Genomic DNA, 16,898 nt, shown 5'->3' with positions numbered 1-16,898 from the left:
TTCCTCCTTTGCTGTACGGGTTCGAGCCTGCCTTTCTACTACCACTTTTTTTTTTTTTTTTGCTCAACATACACATCCAAACACCCGGACAACGCTGGGCTGAAATGCTAGTATATATATATATATTAGGGTAGGTCAATTTTGAAACCATAAATAATCGCATTTAAAGAAAATTGCAAAATAATGTCAAAAACTTTGTATTTATTTGAGTAACCCAACTTAAAGACCAAATAAATTTGAAATAAATCGAGATTTTTATCACAGTATATATGTCACTGGCAACACATGTCGCTTAAATAAAACCCGGTTTTAACAAAAATAATGCAATACAATTAATAATAAATATTTTTAAGTTTATCATTCTTTTACTTTAGAAATTAAATAAAAACATAAAAATTAAAATAGAATAAAATCACTATGATATTTGATTTCATATACAAAAAACTATTTACATGCTTCAATTTATATATTAGATATTCTTTTATGGTATTCACCGATTGAAAACTCTCTTTAAACAAACATTTCCATTCTGTGTTTATTGTTTACTTTTTAATTATAACGAATATCTATTGAATTTTACATTAGAATAGACTTGCCTATTAACAAATATAAATAAAATAATTATTCTGATTGGTTTATCTTTTTTTAAGTTAGTCTTTATTCATAAAAAAAACTATTTATGAGTTAAACGATTGTGTTCATTCTATGTTTACTTTTTTAATTATCACAAACATCTTAAATTGTAAAAACAACGGTTAACTATTCAAAATACAACTTCAATAATTATTCTGACTTCTTTATATTGTTATAAGAAATGATCTGACATATAACAGTGTTTATCCATTAAGAAACCTGTTTATGGGCTAATCTCGAAATTAAGTACACATTAGTTTTAAATTAATATATTTATTTCAAATTTATCAAATGTATTGGAGAAGTTTTTTTTAAATATGGTACTTATGCACTTATGCTGAAATAAAGACATTTAGAAACTTATTCCTAACATGGGGAGGAGAATGTGTTTTGTAACTATTCTAACAACCTCATAAAAAAAGATATTTTAAAACTTGAAATTTAATTTGAAAATACTATTTAAAAATATCACGATAATCTAAGTGCATAAACACCAAAAATATTTGTGCAATTAAAATTCTGATAGATTTTTTTACAGATATTTTATTAAAAATGGCCAGAAAATCTGCAATTTCATCTTGCAGTAAAAATGTAATTAAATTTTCATGTAGACCTTCACCATTAAATAAGACGCCTTGCACTTGGGTTTGAAGGCTGTAGCCCTTCTTATACGAACGATATTATTGATAAATGTGAAGTTGATAGGGCAAAGACTAAAATGAAAACAACTGCTCAACAAAAACGTGATGTTGAAAATCTTATTTATACATAACTCTCATGACATGTGATCATTAATATCCCAAACTTTCTTTTTGGCCAATATTGATTCTATAATAGTTTGGTGTTTTGCTGGAGGCTTGTAGTTGTTGCCACTTGTTCCTGAAATGTCTGTCTCTGAATATTCATTGTGCTTCCTTTTCTTATATGCAACTTTTGTTTCTTTTGGATGAACCTTTCTAAGATAATCTATATATCTATAAAAGTGAAAATGTGTGTGTGTGTGTGTGTGTGTGTGTGTGTGTGTGTGTGTGTGTGTGTGTACACTTCCCTACAAAATAACTGTCAATTTTCAGTCTGAAGACTTAAGGTTTGACATAAGGGGTATTGAGATTTGGGAAAATCTTTTTAATCGGGTTTCGGTCAGAAATTTGCCTGTCAAAGGGTCAAAGTTCAACAATTTCGCCTTTGAAAACTCTACCAATCTCCTCTGCCAATTTTGGATCTAAACACTTGAAATTTTAAATGTATGTTTCTTGGACATGGATCAAACTTTTTAATTTGATTTGAGCTCAAAAATATAAATGTTAAGGGATCAAAATTGGGGTCAAAGTTAAAAAAACTTTGATCTCTGCGGCCTCTACCAAATTACTAAGCCAATTACTGAAATTTTACATAAAGGGTATTCAAAGATAGGGCAAGCTTTTTAGGTTTGAGTCGAAAATTTGAGCTGCCAATGAGTTAATGTTCAAAAGATTTGACCTTTGCAGTGTCTAGCAAAGTACTAAGCCAATTTTGGGTCTAAACATTTGAAATTTATACATAATGGGTATTCAGACATGCGGCAAGCATTTTAATTAGTTTTGAGGCAAAAATTTGGCTGCTAAAAGGTCAAAGTTGAAAGAGTTGGCCTTTGCAAATTCTACCAAATTTCTCCGCCAATTTTGGGTCTAAACACTTGAAATTTTAGATGATTTTGTACATGGATAAAACTTTTTATTTTGATTTGAGACCAAAATAGTAAATGTTATGGAATCAAAATTGGGGTCAATCTTTTTTTTTAATTTACCTCTGCAGTCTCTATGAGATTATTCAGACAATTTTTGGTCTAAACTAGTGGTGGGACAATTAATCGGAATCATTAATCATAAGAATCGTGTATTTTGGAGGGAATCGGAATCACATCGTTAAAAAATACCTTAGATTTTTTATTCTTTCATTATAATTCTCTTATATTTTTAAGTTGAACTGTTTGTTTGAAGTGAGATTAATGCTGTCAAAAATTTGATAAAAACATCATAGAACTTTTCATAACATATTTAATATGATATACAAGAATTTTATTAACTACTTTAAGGTAATCTTTATTTATCTTAATGAGTTTTCTTATTCCGTAACATACATAGACGCTGTCTGTCTGTTTCAAAACTTTGAGGCCTATGATTAGTTATCTGTTTGCACTGTTGCAAAACTTCAGAGGCCGCGAGGTAACATTGTTTTCATTTGTGAGCAAAATTTATTTATGTATAAAACAGTCTAACTACGTCAAGTCCATAAAAAAGTTGATGAATACTTTACCCTTAGAGAAAAAAGATCTAACAGTGCTCTCATTGCAAGTAAATCATGTTAAAAATCAGTGGTTTTTCCAACTGGTGACTAAAAAAGGGGGGGGGCGCTTATCTCATGGCAAGGGTTTTTTTTGTTTTTTTTACTGACACTCTTCCATTAGTAAATGAATGAAAAATCTCATTAATAAATGAAAAATGTCTTGTCAACCTTTATATTTTTTAAAAATAAAACAAGCAAAGTCAAATTATTTAAACAATAAAAGGTTTAATAGAACAATACATATACTTTCTATTTTCTGAATGAAGGCGGTTTCAGGAAATATTTCTAAAACTAAAGTGAAACTGATCATGTGGTATTAGTTCGCAATACAAAAAAAATTATCCAAAAACAAAAACGTTAGAACTACATATGCTGACTGACGGTTCCGCTTAAGATCTTTTGAAAACTACAAAAGAAAACAATCATTTTGCTAGCTGTGAAATAAATGCAGTAAGTGAATTTAATTTTTTTCTTTTAGAAATTTACATTTCATTAAAATATTCTGCGAATGAAGCAATTAAACATTTCTTTTGGAACTTCTTTGCACAACAAAAATTTTTTTTTTAAAAATGTGAAAAATTTATTAAAAAAGGAAAAAAGTTTAACATTTTTTTTTTAATCCTTTGAACCCTAACTTAGCAAACTAACTAGTCACTCAGAGCCATTCAACTAAAGGACTGTAGGGGCTTAGTCGATATTTACTGATGCCTGGTATCACAGTCATGATGTGAGCATAGGTAAATGTTTCCCAACCCCTAACAAAACATAATACAAAGGTTGTCAGAAACAGCATTAAGGTGAAGGCGATTTCGAAAGTTCAATAAATGACTTATTAACAATAAAAATAATTATCAAAAATTTACTTTCTTATATAGAAATAAAGAGGTAAATGAAGACATTAAATAGGAATAAACATTAAAGGACGATAAGTATATAATTATATAATAAAAATAAATATAGAAATAAACTAATGTATTTAGATTTAAAAAATACCATTATTATTGTTAAAAATATTTTTTTTTAAATCAAATAGATAGGAATAATTTGAGATGATTGAATATAAAAAGCTAAAAATTTAATCAAATATTTAGTTATTTTTAAATTCCATTTAGAAATATGAATATTCTAGAAAGTGGAATAAAAATCAGTTGGGATTGAAGCTGCAAAAAAAAAAATGTTAAATTTTAAAGAGTTATCGAAGATAAAGAGAAAATAAGACACAAAAATGAATATCAAAAGATAAACAATTCTAATTATAGTACTCAAAAAACTTCAACTAGAACTAGGACCTATCCTATCCTTACAAAACTGTTTAAACGTTGTCTTAAGGAAAATTGCATCCTATCACCCTGGAAAATCTCATCAGTATGCTCTGTATTAAGAATTCAGGTGATCGGTCGTCTCCCTCTCAATACAGACCAATAAGTCTCCTGTGAGTCATGAGTAAATTGCTGGAATCTGTGTGAAATAGAGAAGTAATCAACCATCTCGGCAAGTGACACGCAATATGGTTTCCATACTGCTAGATCTACAGCAGATGTGCTTACAGTTATATCTCATAGGATTAGCAAATCTCTTGACGAAGGCTACTTTTCTAGGGCAATTGCTCTTGACATATAAAAGGCCTTTGATAGAGTATGGCATAAAGGTTTTACTTCACAAGATCTCCAGCTATGGTATAGCTGGAAATGTCTTCTTAATTATTAAATCATTTCTCTCTGATAGGTTCATAAAGAGTAGTGGTTAATGTGCAGAAATCAGAATCTCACAGTATTAATGCTGGAGTCCCTCAGGGGTCCATCTTGGGTCCAACTCTCTTCCTGATCTACATTAATGATCTCCCAAATCACATCCTTACATCATTCATAGACATTTATGCTGATATTATTTACACTACATTTATACTATTTATGGTAGCACATCTAAGACCGACCGTAAACGACCAAGTTCTTTCTGATTCTCTCCTCTGATCTTGAACAAGTGGTACAATGGGGAAAGGAGTGGCTGGTTACTTCTAATGCATCTAAAACCAAGCTTTTATCTTTACATCATCAACGCTCTGATCCCCATCTGACATCAATTGAAATGAATGGTTCTTATCTTGGGGAAGCCTTATGTTTTGACAAGCTTCTGGGTTTGACCTTTACTACTGATCTTAAATGGAACAAATACATTAAATCCGTTGTCTGCCTTGATAGAGTTCAAGATAGACTTCGTAGTCTCGTAGAGCAGCGGTTCTCAACCTTTTTTGACCCATGGACCCCTTTTCCCTTCTTTTTTTTCTTGGTGGACCCCCTTATAATTTTTGGTCATAAAACAATATTCTATTTCTCAATATAATTTTTTGAGCTTTTAATAAACAAATAAATATTATATAATTAAACTTTATTTTTAAATGAAAACTAATTTAATGCAAATAAAGTATTTTACAACAATTATAATAATGAAAACTTGATTAACGCTGTTTTTTGTGTTTTTGTTTTTGTAAATTCACGTAATGGAATAAATGTGTGTGTGTGTGTGTGTGTGTGTGTGTGTGTGTGTGTGTGTATGGTTTTGGTACTTATGCAGGATACGGGCCGTGCTATTTTGTAGATAGGATTTTTAAGTTATACTCAATTTTTACGGTATGTTTTGTTCCATTAAATTGTTAGGTGAATGTACATACATCTCAACCTTTTCCCGGCTATCGCCCCCAAAAGCTATTTTTGACTTAAGTTAATTCATAATTGCCTCCAAGAATAAATAATAACAAATATTGTAATTATGACTAACCAACACTAGAAACATTTTGTACATGCAAATGGAAAACAAATTAATTAAAAATAATTTTATTGCAAATTTACAAGAAATGTAGAGAGTCTAACTAGTGTGAGCCCTGAGATTGGTGATGTTTCGCTAAAAATTCAATGTCAGGTTTAATATTACTCAAGCAGATACGAATATCTCCACGAGAAATAATGTCAAATCTGTTTCGTTCCTTCTGTAAAATGTGATTCACAGCGCTGAATCCAGTTTCAACAAGATATGATGTTGGGAAACACAAAAGGATTTTCGACATTTGTGACCACAAATTTGGATACAGTGATTTTACAGTGTTTGATTGCCAAAATGCACACAAATTTTCTCTTTTGAACTTGATTTGCAATTCATCATTGCATTTCATCTCGATGATTTCCTCCTGGATATTTTCGTGTGCACTGAGAGGATCACAATCGAATGGGTCAATCATCCATGGCTCAATAATGAAGTCAAATAAATCGGAAAATCTGATTTCTAGATCATTTTTCATGGCTGACAGATGGTTACAATAAATAACAATGTCATTTTCACATAAGTCGATTTCCGCTAGTTCGGGTATATTATCAAATTGCCTTCGTTTTAAATTAATTTGAAACATATTAAGTTTTTCAACAAAAGCTCTCATCACCCATAGTCTATCAGGGTTATCATTTTTCCTTGCAGCAGAAGAGAGACTTCATTTAACTTACGGAAGATCCAACTAAGATAGTGTATATTTTTCTTTTGAGCTTGAATTTCGATAGCTAAGTCTGACTGTCCTTCTGTTTGTAGGAATACAACTATTGCATTAAATAAGTTTACAAATCAGTGTGTCGCCATCCGACATTAGTTCCGGATATTGAGTTAGTGTTTTGTTTATGTAAATATGAACGAATCTGTAATATAACAGAGCGAATGAAAATTGTAAACACTTGTAAGACAATGTCACTGGAGAATCGGATTTACTGAAATAAATTGAATATTCAAAACTGACAATTCATTTATAAGAGAGCAATTCATAGGTCACGTGACCAAAGTTTTGCACAAATAGTTTAGCTACGCGTTTATAATTTCAAAAAATTTTAAAAATTTACTCGCAAAAATGTCAAAATTTTTCACAGATAAAATTCATTGAAAATCGCCCCCCAAAATTTGATTTTCGCCCACTAGGGGGCGATTCGCCCCCGGTTGAGCACCGCTGTCGTAGAGGATGTCCTTTTCTCTTCCCTGCAACCTTTTTCTCACAGAAGAGATGTTGCGAGTTTGTCTCTGCTTTATCGTTATTTTCATGGCAGGTGCTCGAATGAGCTTCAATCTATGGTCTCCTCCCTCGCCAAACTTTCACAAGAACCACCCGTCTAGCAAAAAACTCTATCAATAATTATCCCCACTCTTTATCTATGGTTCCCGCTCACCAAACTTTCACAAGAAATACTTGTCTAGCTGAAAACACTATCAATAATTTCCCCCACTTTTTATTTGTGCCTAAACCTAAATGTAGATTCCATGAACAAAGCTTCTTTCTTAGAACTGCACGCCTATGGAATTGTCTTCCGTTTTCCTGCTTTCCAGCTGACTACAATATGATTGTCTTCAAGTCTAACGTCAACAAGTTTTTGATGAGCCGTTCCATATAAGTTAACAAATTTACCGAATTTCCATTACTAACGGTTACTATATTGTCCAATTTCTACTGTACACTCTTTAACCCTTATCCTCGAGTGGCCTCTTGGCCGTGATAAGTGGTGATGCTTATATAAAAAAAAAAAAAACATCCTATTCCCCTTGAAATTTGATGTTTATTATATTTTTTTCGAATTAATCATGACTTATTTTTTCTTTATATTTTAAACATGCACCATGAAATTAATAACAATCAATTTCAGGAGTTATTTTATATATTAATATAAAATAACTATATAACTATATTATTTTATATATTAATATAAAATAACTATATAACTATAAAATAACTATATAACTATAAAATAACTATATAACTATATATTAATATAAAATAACTCCCGAAATTGATTGTTATTAATTTCATGGTGCATGTTAAATTCATGGTTAAAATATTTATCTTTAATGAAAGAAATTTTACGAAAACAATCAAATTGTTTTCGAAATTACCTTAATTGTATTTCCACTTTTTCGCTGTACCAAATTTTTTCGCTACACAAAAACTTTCGATTATATGATGGTATATTTCAAAATAACATTTCCATGGAAATCGGAATCCTACTGGGTATCGGAATCATTAATCAACATTTTCCTGGAATTGGAATCGGAAAAAATTTAGGAATCGTCCCAACACTAGTCTAAACACTTGAAATCTTAAATACAGTGTATTTACACGTAGGCCAAGTTATGAACAGTACATACGGCCCGGCAAAGCCAGACTGAACTGCTAGTATATATTAGAGTTGATGGGAGAATGGATAAGGACAGATTGCTCATAAGTAAATTGTACAGGAAAATGGACAGAAAAGTATGAAAAAAATAAGGGAACAAAACACCATTTAACTTTTACAAAAGAAACAACATATGAAAGTAATGTTCTGAGACAGAGTTCTTAATAGTGGTGCAACAGGTACTGTTCATGCAGAGCAAATGGTGGATGTTTTGCATGAATTCAACAGTGAGATCACTGTCAAAGGCTATCCTTGTTGACAACACTAATGCCAACACAGATTGTGAAGGTTGAATGATTGCAATTTTAGAAAAGAAATATTAAAAAATTCTTCATACAATTAGATTGATCTTTGCACGATAATAAACTACCTTTCAGATCCCTTTTTAAAAACATGGATGGTTGCACAAAAGATTTAGAACATTTAGTGCCCCCCTCATCCCTGGGAAAATTATGCTCAAATGCTTGCCATGATATTAACCCCAAATTCCACTATTAGCAGTCCTCTAAAGTCAATTTTGAAAATTGATGAAATACATAATATCAGTTGTAGCCAAAGAATACACAATAGGTATTTATATAAAGGTAAGGTGATGCCTCCTGGAAAATTGGTCTTTTAAACTAAGCAAGATAGTTAACTTTGGCCATCAAGCTCATATGTTTATGGACTCGTGGTGCATACTCCACAAAGGCTCACAACAAAACACAATTTAATACATTTTATTGTAAACTAGCGGGGGGGTAACCCGGCATTGTCCGGGTGTTTGGAGGTGTGTATGTAGGAGGGAAAAACACAATATTATAAAAAAATTAGACAAAGCAAAACCACGAACAAATGTAAAAAAAAAAAAGGGGGGGTGGGGGTAAAAGAGGAAAAAAGGTTTTAGGTAGGTTTGAACCTGAAGCATCAAGGCTAAGGCAGAAAAGAAATGCCTGACACGTTACCTCTACGCCAAAGCGACACACAATTGAGAACGGATAAAATTAACCCTTTAAAAACACTTGCAGGTGGTTGAAACCAACGTCAACGTTTTCTAGGTCAAACATGACGTCATTGTCGTAGTAGCAGTTTAGGCCAAGTTTAGGGTGAAGGAACACCCACACACACATTTTAGCTTTTATATTTATAGATGCCCCCCCCCCACCCTGGTTTAGCTAATATATGACGTGTAAAATTGAAAGGAATAAAAAAAACGAACGTGAAAGAATACCAAAGGAAAAAAAGGAAAAAAAAAAAAGAAAAAACCCAAAAAAGTTACCGCATAAAATGCAAATATGTTTATTTAAATCTAACTTTTTTGTTTTTTTTTAAATGGAAATCAAAACTCAAAAAATTAAAACTTACCATGTATAATGAAAATAGTTTATTAGATTTTATTTATTTTTCTTTGTTTCAATAAAAAAGAAAAAAAAATGAATAAATAAAACCCGAAAACTGACCATGTTTTTTTTTTGTTTTTTTTAATGTTGGTTTGTTTTGGTTTCTTTTTTTTGTATTGTCGCTGTTAACCGATTTGAATGTCATCTGATTCCAATATCGATAGCATAGTAGTAATTGTGCTAATGAAACTCTCAGAAACGCAATGTATAGAAATAAATAATGAATAAGTAACTAATCTGAAAATAGGAAGTCAGCCCACCCCCTAGTATAAAGACAGTAAATAAAATATTAAAGTGACTAATCGGTGCAAGACTGGAAGAACGTTGGTGGCTGACTGTTAAAGTTTCTTGTAAAAACTGGAATCCAATGTTAGTTCGTTTCGTTTAAGTAATCCTTCGAATCGCAACCCCCACCCCCCTACAAAAAAGAGAAAACATATGAAGGGAAGGAAAAAAGAAGAAATTTATAAAATAGCACGAGTAACCCACAGAATAACTGGAATGTAAAGTCGCGTTTCACCCGATAGAAAAATGCCAATCCATATTTTTTAAGCAACTAAGAACTCAAACTGGTGTTCCTCGTATATTCCCCTGTGGACGTATTTGCAGCGGTGTTAAGTGGTTGCGGGCGGAGTATGAATCGAATAGAGAGAAAAGATTTTACAACTTCCATTGATTCTAACCGATTGTGGCAGTGAACTCTCACCGGAAAAAATATAGAAATGTACGAATATCAAGGAACCGTAAGGGTAGTAGGCCTATAGCACACCTCAAATCCTGTGCTGAAGTGTGGGGACATTACATTTGAATGTAATGTCGTGATTTTTAATCCTATTAAGGTCAAATCATGGGAAAAAAACGAGTTCATTTTATTTATATAGAGATGTGTATGTTGCTTGTCAGTTTGAAATTAAAAGAAATAACTTCCACAATCAGCAAGTGCAAATTTTTAATATGATCCAGAGGAACCTTCATGAAATTCAACAGATCACATTAAGAAATATACAAGGTAATACATTTTGTTTGCTACCTAAAAACCTTTTATATTCCATGGTCAAATCTAAAGGTGAAATAAGAGAAAAAGTTTAAAAAGAATTTTAGCCATTAGGTAAGTAAATATTTAATTATATATTATGGACTCAATTATTTATCACAATTTATAGAATCGTTTTTAAAATTTTTTTATCTAATTTCACTATAATTATTAAAGCAGTACAGACTGGAAGTTTTTAATAATTCAATTAATTAATTTTTCTATTCATTTAGGAGGAGTCAACCAGGAAAAAGTTAAAAAGAATACAACCTATTAATTTTAATTCCACACATTAGACACAATTAATAGATTTTACATTATGCAGCATTTTTGAACCACTAATGACAGATTTTTCTGAATCTGACCTTTGAGAATCATTAATAAATGGAATCAAGTATGACTTGCCACATTTTCCCTCACATTCTCAGAGCGTGGAATGGGTTAATGACAGAAGTGCCACAAACTCTATATGATTTTGAAGCAAAGCATCAACATATTACAGCCAAAGTTTTGAGTCAGAAATTGAAACCAGCATTTTGGTCCAAAGGCTCTTATATGAAGCAATTTGACTATATATTAAGCTCTATTAAAATAGTGCTTAGTTTTTCTTTCTTTCTTTGTTATATTTTTAACCAGCCTGGGTGCCTGGTGTTTGGAGGTGTGTGTTGAGCAAAAAAACAAAAGTGGTAATAGGCAGGCAGGCTCGAACCTGTACCACAAAGGAGGAGAAGAACATGAAAAAAAAAAAAAAAAGAAAGAAAGTTGCCCGTGTGTTTGGAGGTGTAAAAGGGAAAAAAAAGTTTTGTGTCCATCGCCAAATCGGAAGTGGTGAAGGCTTAAATTAAGGCTAGTCAATTGAAAAGAGGGGATGACTTTCGTAAATATTGGCAAACAAGAGACCCTGTAGAAACGTGCCCAGTTTAGGGTAAAGGAATTAATGTTTATAGCCAAGTTTTCGATATTTGTCGTCCAAAGGGTCGAGCTTCAAAATGATACAAATCTTGTGAAAATCTCTCACCTCTGTTGAAAGTTTTAGGCAGACATACATATACACATACATACATTTAAACAGACAGATGAAATTTATATTTTTAACTAGCGGGAGTGTCCGGTGTTACCCGTGTGTTTGGAGGTGTAAAAGAAGGGAAAAAAAATGTTTTGGTAGGAAGGTAGGCTCGAACCCGAAGCCTTGATGCGAAGGTAGAAAAGAAAAGGAAAAAAAACCTGGCATCTTACCTGCTCGACTACGACGGGAGAGGAATGAAAACAGTTTTAATTTAACGATTAAAAAATTAAATAAAGACAGGTGAGTGAATTTAATGAGGTTAAACATCACACACCATAAAGGGAATGAAATTATGTACTTAACTTTTGCTGCGAGGCAGTTTTTTTAGTTTTGTTTCACTAACTTTGGCTGCGTGGTAGTTTTTTTTTGGTTGGGGAGAAAAACCAGCTCCCCATGTAAAGGGGAGTTAGCAATTGCCCGTTTCCCCCACATTGATCAAACCTCATTTCTTTCCTGGACGAGTACCAGAGAGTTTGTTTAAACTACGGATTCAGTTTCGCTTTTTTTTTATACTGAAAAGCCAAAGAAACACATGTAGACCAAGAAATATTGTGAAAATAGCGCATAAAAATCGTTCAAATAAAAGATAGACACAACTTCTCTTCGTAAATTGTAGATATTATACTTTAGACTGTATATAAAAAGTTTTAAGAATGAATGACTACTCCGAGTGCCTTCCCAGAAAAAAACCTTTGCCAGACATGCACAAAAAATGCACACGCTAACACACATTTTGGCTTTTATATATATAGATTATAACAGTAAAAATTAAAAAATTTTAAGGTATTCAAATATTGCTAAATTCATAATGTTAAAAAGTAGTTTGCTAAAGCAGATACTGAAAATAGTGGAGGCAGATTTTCAATTTGAAGACTTCTTTTATTAATATCAATTTTTATAAAATAAAAGGGCATTCCCTGATTTTAAATACTAAAATGATTTGCTTTCCACATTAATATTCAAGCAAATCTTGCTAAAATGAGGAATTTTCAGTATATTTTGGTCTACGATCTTTGATGCCAAATACTCAAAAAACTGTTCAAGTATTTGATCTATTTTTTTGCGCGAGTATTTAATAGGTCCATACACAACTTTTGGTAAATGTGATTTTATATTTTAAGAAAAGTAAAAAATCAACATATCCTTATATATATATATCTCACAGCCTTTGTTTAGTCTTGAGACAATAGATACCCTCTGTAAAGGCATGTGTAATTGTGAAGCAAGGATTGCGCAATCAGCAAACATAACTATCCCAACTGCTTGTTCCTTCTTTAGTTAATCCATACATTACACTTTTAGTAATTAGATACAGTTATTACTATGCAATCTCACTAGTAACACTTTTATCAAGAAAATATTTTTATAAAATAATCCGGAAAAAAAACAAAATTGAAATAATTTGAAAACGGTCAAACTGCTTCAAAAAAGGCTCAATTCATGAAATTTGCTTTAGAATGGCTAATTTGAAAACATTGGGCAAGACTATGAGAGTTACCTTCGTTTTTTATCATTTTGACACTATCCAGAAAATTATCAGCTTCATCAAAACATATTTGTTGATTAAATATATTTTTTATTCTGTGGAATTTACATAGGCCCCACTAGTTATTTAATATTTTCTTTAAACCCACTAGAAATAGAAAAATAAATATAATCTAGTTTACTCCACTATATTCACTTGATACTTGAAAGAAAAAATTCTATCCACTCCAACATTAATACCATAAAATACTACAATAATTTTATTAAAATAAGTTATTCCTACAGCACTGTCATGAGATTTCAAATTACCACAAAAGTTTGCTGTTTCTATTTATCATTTTCATCCTTTCTCATTGTATATTGTTTGAGCTCATTTTTATACAGGATTCATCATTCTTGCTTCTCTCTGTTTATAAAAGGTAATAAAAGAAAGAATAAAAAGATTGGAATAATCCATTATAAATAAAAGGGATCATCATCAGCGGTAGTAACACAGACTTAAATGTACAATTACTGATTAGCAAAATTATTATTTAGTCTAAGTAGTAACCTGAATAATTGAACTTTACATGATGTAACAGAAACTTTTTTGATTTGTAGATTCAAAATAAATCGTGCTAAATAGTCAAAGAAAATAATAATACAAAATATCTACTTTCTTATAAGACAATTTCACATTAGAGATGAAAATAAGAATCGTACAACAAAAACATAATTCTTTAAAAAAATCTAATTTAGATATAAAAAGAAGAAAAAACTTACTTCTTTGTTAGTATGCGGACTAGAATGTGGATCTTTAACTACAAATTTGTAGGGAACTGCATATCCTTCTTCATCAACATATACTTCAACACCATTCAAGGCATCTAAATCATCTCTTGAACGTCCAAACTTAGATGTTTCTAAGTAGACAGGAACAGAAGGTCCTTTACTCTCAGTTGCAATACTTTCCACACTCAGGCATTTTCGCAAAGTAAAACTGGATAGACAGCCATCTACACGTGATATCACATAATTATTTTCAGGTGCTTTAGGTGTACAATTAGGATAAGCATATAAAGGTTGTTTTAAGGATCTTCCGGAACTATTCTGATCCCTTTGGTTTCCATGTAAAGGTGATCGAGGGATAGATGGTCGAGGTGGAGGGGGACGGGGTGGTCTTTTAGGCGTCTCTTTAACTTCAGCTTTGGTGATTGGCTTCTTCATAAAAATGTCTGAACTCATATAGAGTTCATTCTCTTTGAAAACTGTACAATCTTTAGTTTTCAAAAACTGATCATGCTTATATGTCCGAGGAGGTTTTTTTGGTGGAACACCAACAGGGATATTAGGTGGTTTTGGTGGTGGTTTTGATACCCTATGCTCATTTTCAGCATTATTTTCTCTTTCTACTTCATTACTTTTATCTATAATATCATCCTTAGATAGCTTTGTACATATAGTTGAAGCACTGTTGAAAGAACTGTCTTTGGAAGGAGATACAACTTTGTTCCTTGTTTCTTTTACAGATGAATTTCTTATCACTTTTTTCCGAGGGAGACTTGATGAAAACCCAATCATGCTGGCAGGTCGAGGTGCTATTTCTGGTTTCTTAGAAGGTGTGGGTATTTGAAAGACTCTCAGTCTCTTGGAAATGAGAGCACCATCTCCAGAGCCATCCGAAGAATCAGATTCGATGTTTATAGAAGAACATCTTTCATTTCTGAAGATCCCTGGTTTGGAATCGTCATCAAGTGAATGCTGCCAAGATGAAGATTCAGAATGCCCACATTTATCAGTTCTGTAAGTAGAAGTCACCTCGTTTACTTTATTCTCAATATCAAGATTCAAATTTTGAGCAGTAATAGAATCTTCAGAATGATCCTTCACAAAAGAGTTCCCTTTTGTTCGTGGTATAATAGGTGGTATGCCTTTTTCATCTAGCTGAGGTTTAGGTACTTTTATACTAGGCTTCTTCTTAAGAACTGGTGCTTGACGAGGGAGATGTTTGTGTATTGTCACAGTATTATCATTATTGCTCTCCTTATCATTTAGTACTGCATAGTTGTTCTCTTCATCCTGTGAAGGATGTCCAATCTCAAATCTTTGGCGAATATTTTTAAATCTTCCAGAAGGAAGATTTTTTTGAGAGGTGCTGCTATCATCCATTATTTGGAAACTTTATATCTGGATCTATTGCCTTCAACTTGTTTAAATCATCTAAAAAAAGAAGAGTACAAAATATAAAACATGTAAATGTTGGCTAAGACTTTATAACAAGAATTGGAAAAATGACATTACATTTGCTGATACAGCTTCACAGCTTAAAATATTAACAGCTACGTAAAAAAATTAAGCATAAAGAAAAGCTTAAATAATAGTTATGTAAACAAATACGTATATTAATATTTTCTTTGAAAAATTTTTAAGTGATAATCAATCTTATAAAAAAGGATCAAAAATGTTTTAATGGTAAATTGAACTGCAAAACTCTAGAAAACTCTTCTACTAGTATCCAGGAATTCCATGTGAAATCATCCAATAATTTAGGATTTTGGCACCCATATCCTCAGATTTTGTTGTAACATCATATAGACATCATAAAAACTAAGAAATCCTGGAATTAAGCTAAAACTTTTCCGACATCGATTCTGATATGCACAGAAGTTGTCATTTTTTTATTCCAATTGTGTCAAACATTAGTCTAGACACTTCTAGTAATTGGGTCTATTATGAAAACTGAGCCATTTAAGCAAAACTATGTGTTGCTTAGGGACAGATTTTGTCAAAGAATCAAGTGCTGCCTAATACAATAAACAAATTGCACAAACTCATTAGTGGTTTTCATTTTAAATTATTTTAGGGTTTGTTGCAGTCCATTATTCTGCACTATTTTAGCTCTGTTGCATATGAGACATACTGACAAAATTAACCACAAAATAATGCAGGCATAAAAAGAAAAGAAAGACAACATATTGAAAAAATATATGATCAAGATTCAAGCAGCTACTATGGTTCAGTAGCCAAAATTAGCATACTAATTGGAATACAGAGTAATTCTATATAATTCTGATTATATTGGACCAAAGTGCTGTTGTTTCCTATGAAACATTTTGATGATGTTCCACTCAGTCATTTTACAATTTGATGTTAAGAGCCTAAAACTTATGCAATTACTAAATAAATACCAACAGTGCTAACTTCATCTATGTTATAAGTAATAATCTATATATCTATAAAAGTTAAAGTGTGTGTGTATGTGTCTGTGTACATTTCCCTATGCAATAACTCTGTCAATTTTCAGTTTACAGACTCGAAATTTGATATACAAGGTATTGAGATTTAGGAAAACCTTTGTAATCCGTTTTCAGCCAGAAATTTGGCTGTTAAGGGGTCAAAGCTCAACGATTTGACTTTTGAGAACTCTACCAAACTCCTCCAACAATTTTGGGTTTAAACACTTGAAATTTTAGATGTTCCTTGGACATGGATCTAAATGAATAACTTGATTTGAGCCTAAAAAATAAATGTTAAGGGGTCATAATAGGGGTCAAAGTTAAAAAAAATTTGACTTCTGCAGTCTCTACCTACTCAGACAATTTCTGGTCTAAACATTTGAAATTTTACATAAAGGGTATTCAAAGATAGGGCAAGCTTTTTAATCAGTTTGGGTCGAAAATTTGAACTACCAATATATAAATAAATGTATGTATGTATGTTTGCATGTCTGCCTAAAACTTTCGACAGAGGCAACGGATTTTCACAAGATCAGTATCGTTTTGAAGCACGGCCCTTCAGATGAC

At 31.7% G+C, this 16,898-nt stretch overlaps 1 protein-coding gene across 15 annotated transcripts in view; it reads right to left on the bottom strand.

The window, feature by feature from the left end:
- The window catches only part of LOC145293152 (uncharacterized), a 589,140-nt gene that overhangs the window by 478,865 nt on the left and 93,377 nt on the right, over nucleotides 1-16,898 (bottom strand). For all 15 annotated transcript variants that reach the window (XM_080139591.1, XM_080139597.1, XM_080139585.1 and 12 more), the window contains one exon: nucleotides 13,879-15,315. In XM_080139591.1, the coding sequence (XP_079995717.1) occupies nucleotides 13,879-15,264 (1,386 nt within the window). In that variant the 5' untranslated portion in view covers nucleotides 15,265-15,315. The remainder of the gene's footprint in view (nucleotides 1-13,878; nucleotides 15,316-16,898) is intronic.

Source organism: Euprymna scolopes, chromosome 14 (assembly GCF_053919585.1).
Source record: "Euprymna scolopes isolate OS-2025 chromosome 14, ASM5391958v1, whole genome shotgun sequence".
Taxonomy (NCBI): Eukaryota; Metazoa; Mollusca; class Cephalopoda; order Sepiida; family Sepiolidae; genus Euprymna; species Euprymna scolopes.
The sequence above is the reverse complement of the archived record's forward strand: the minus strand, read 5'-3'. Positions and strand labels throughout refer to the sequence as shown.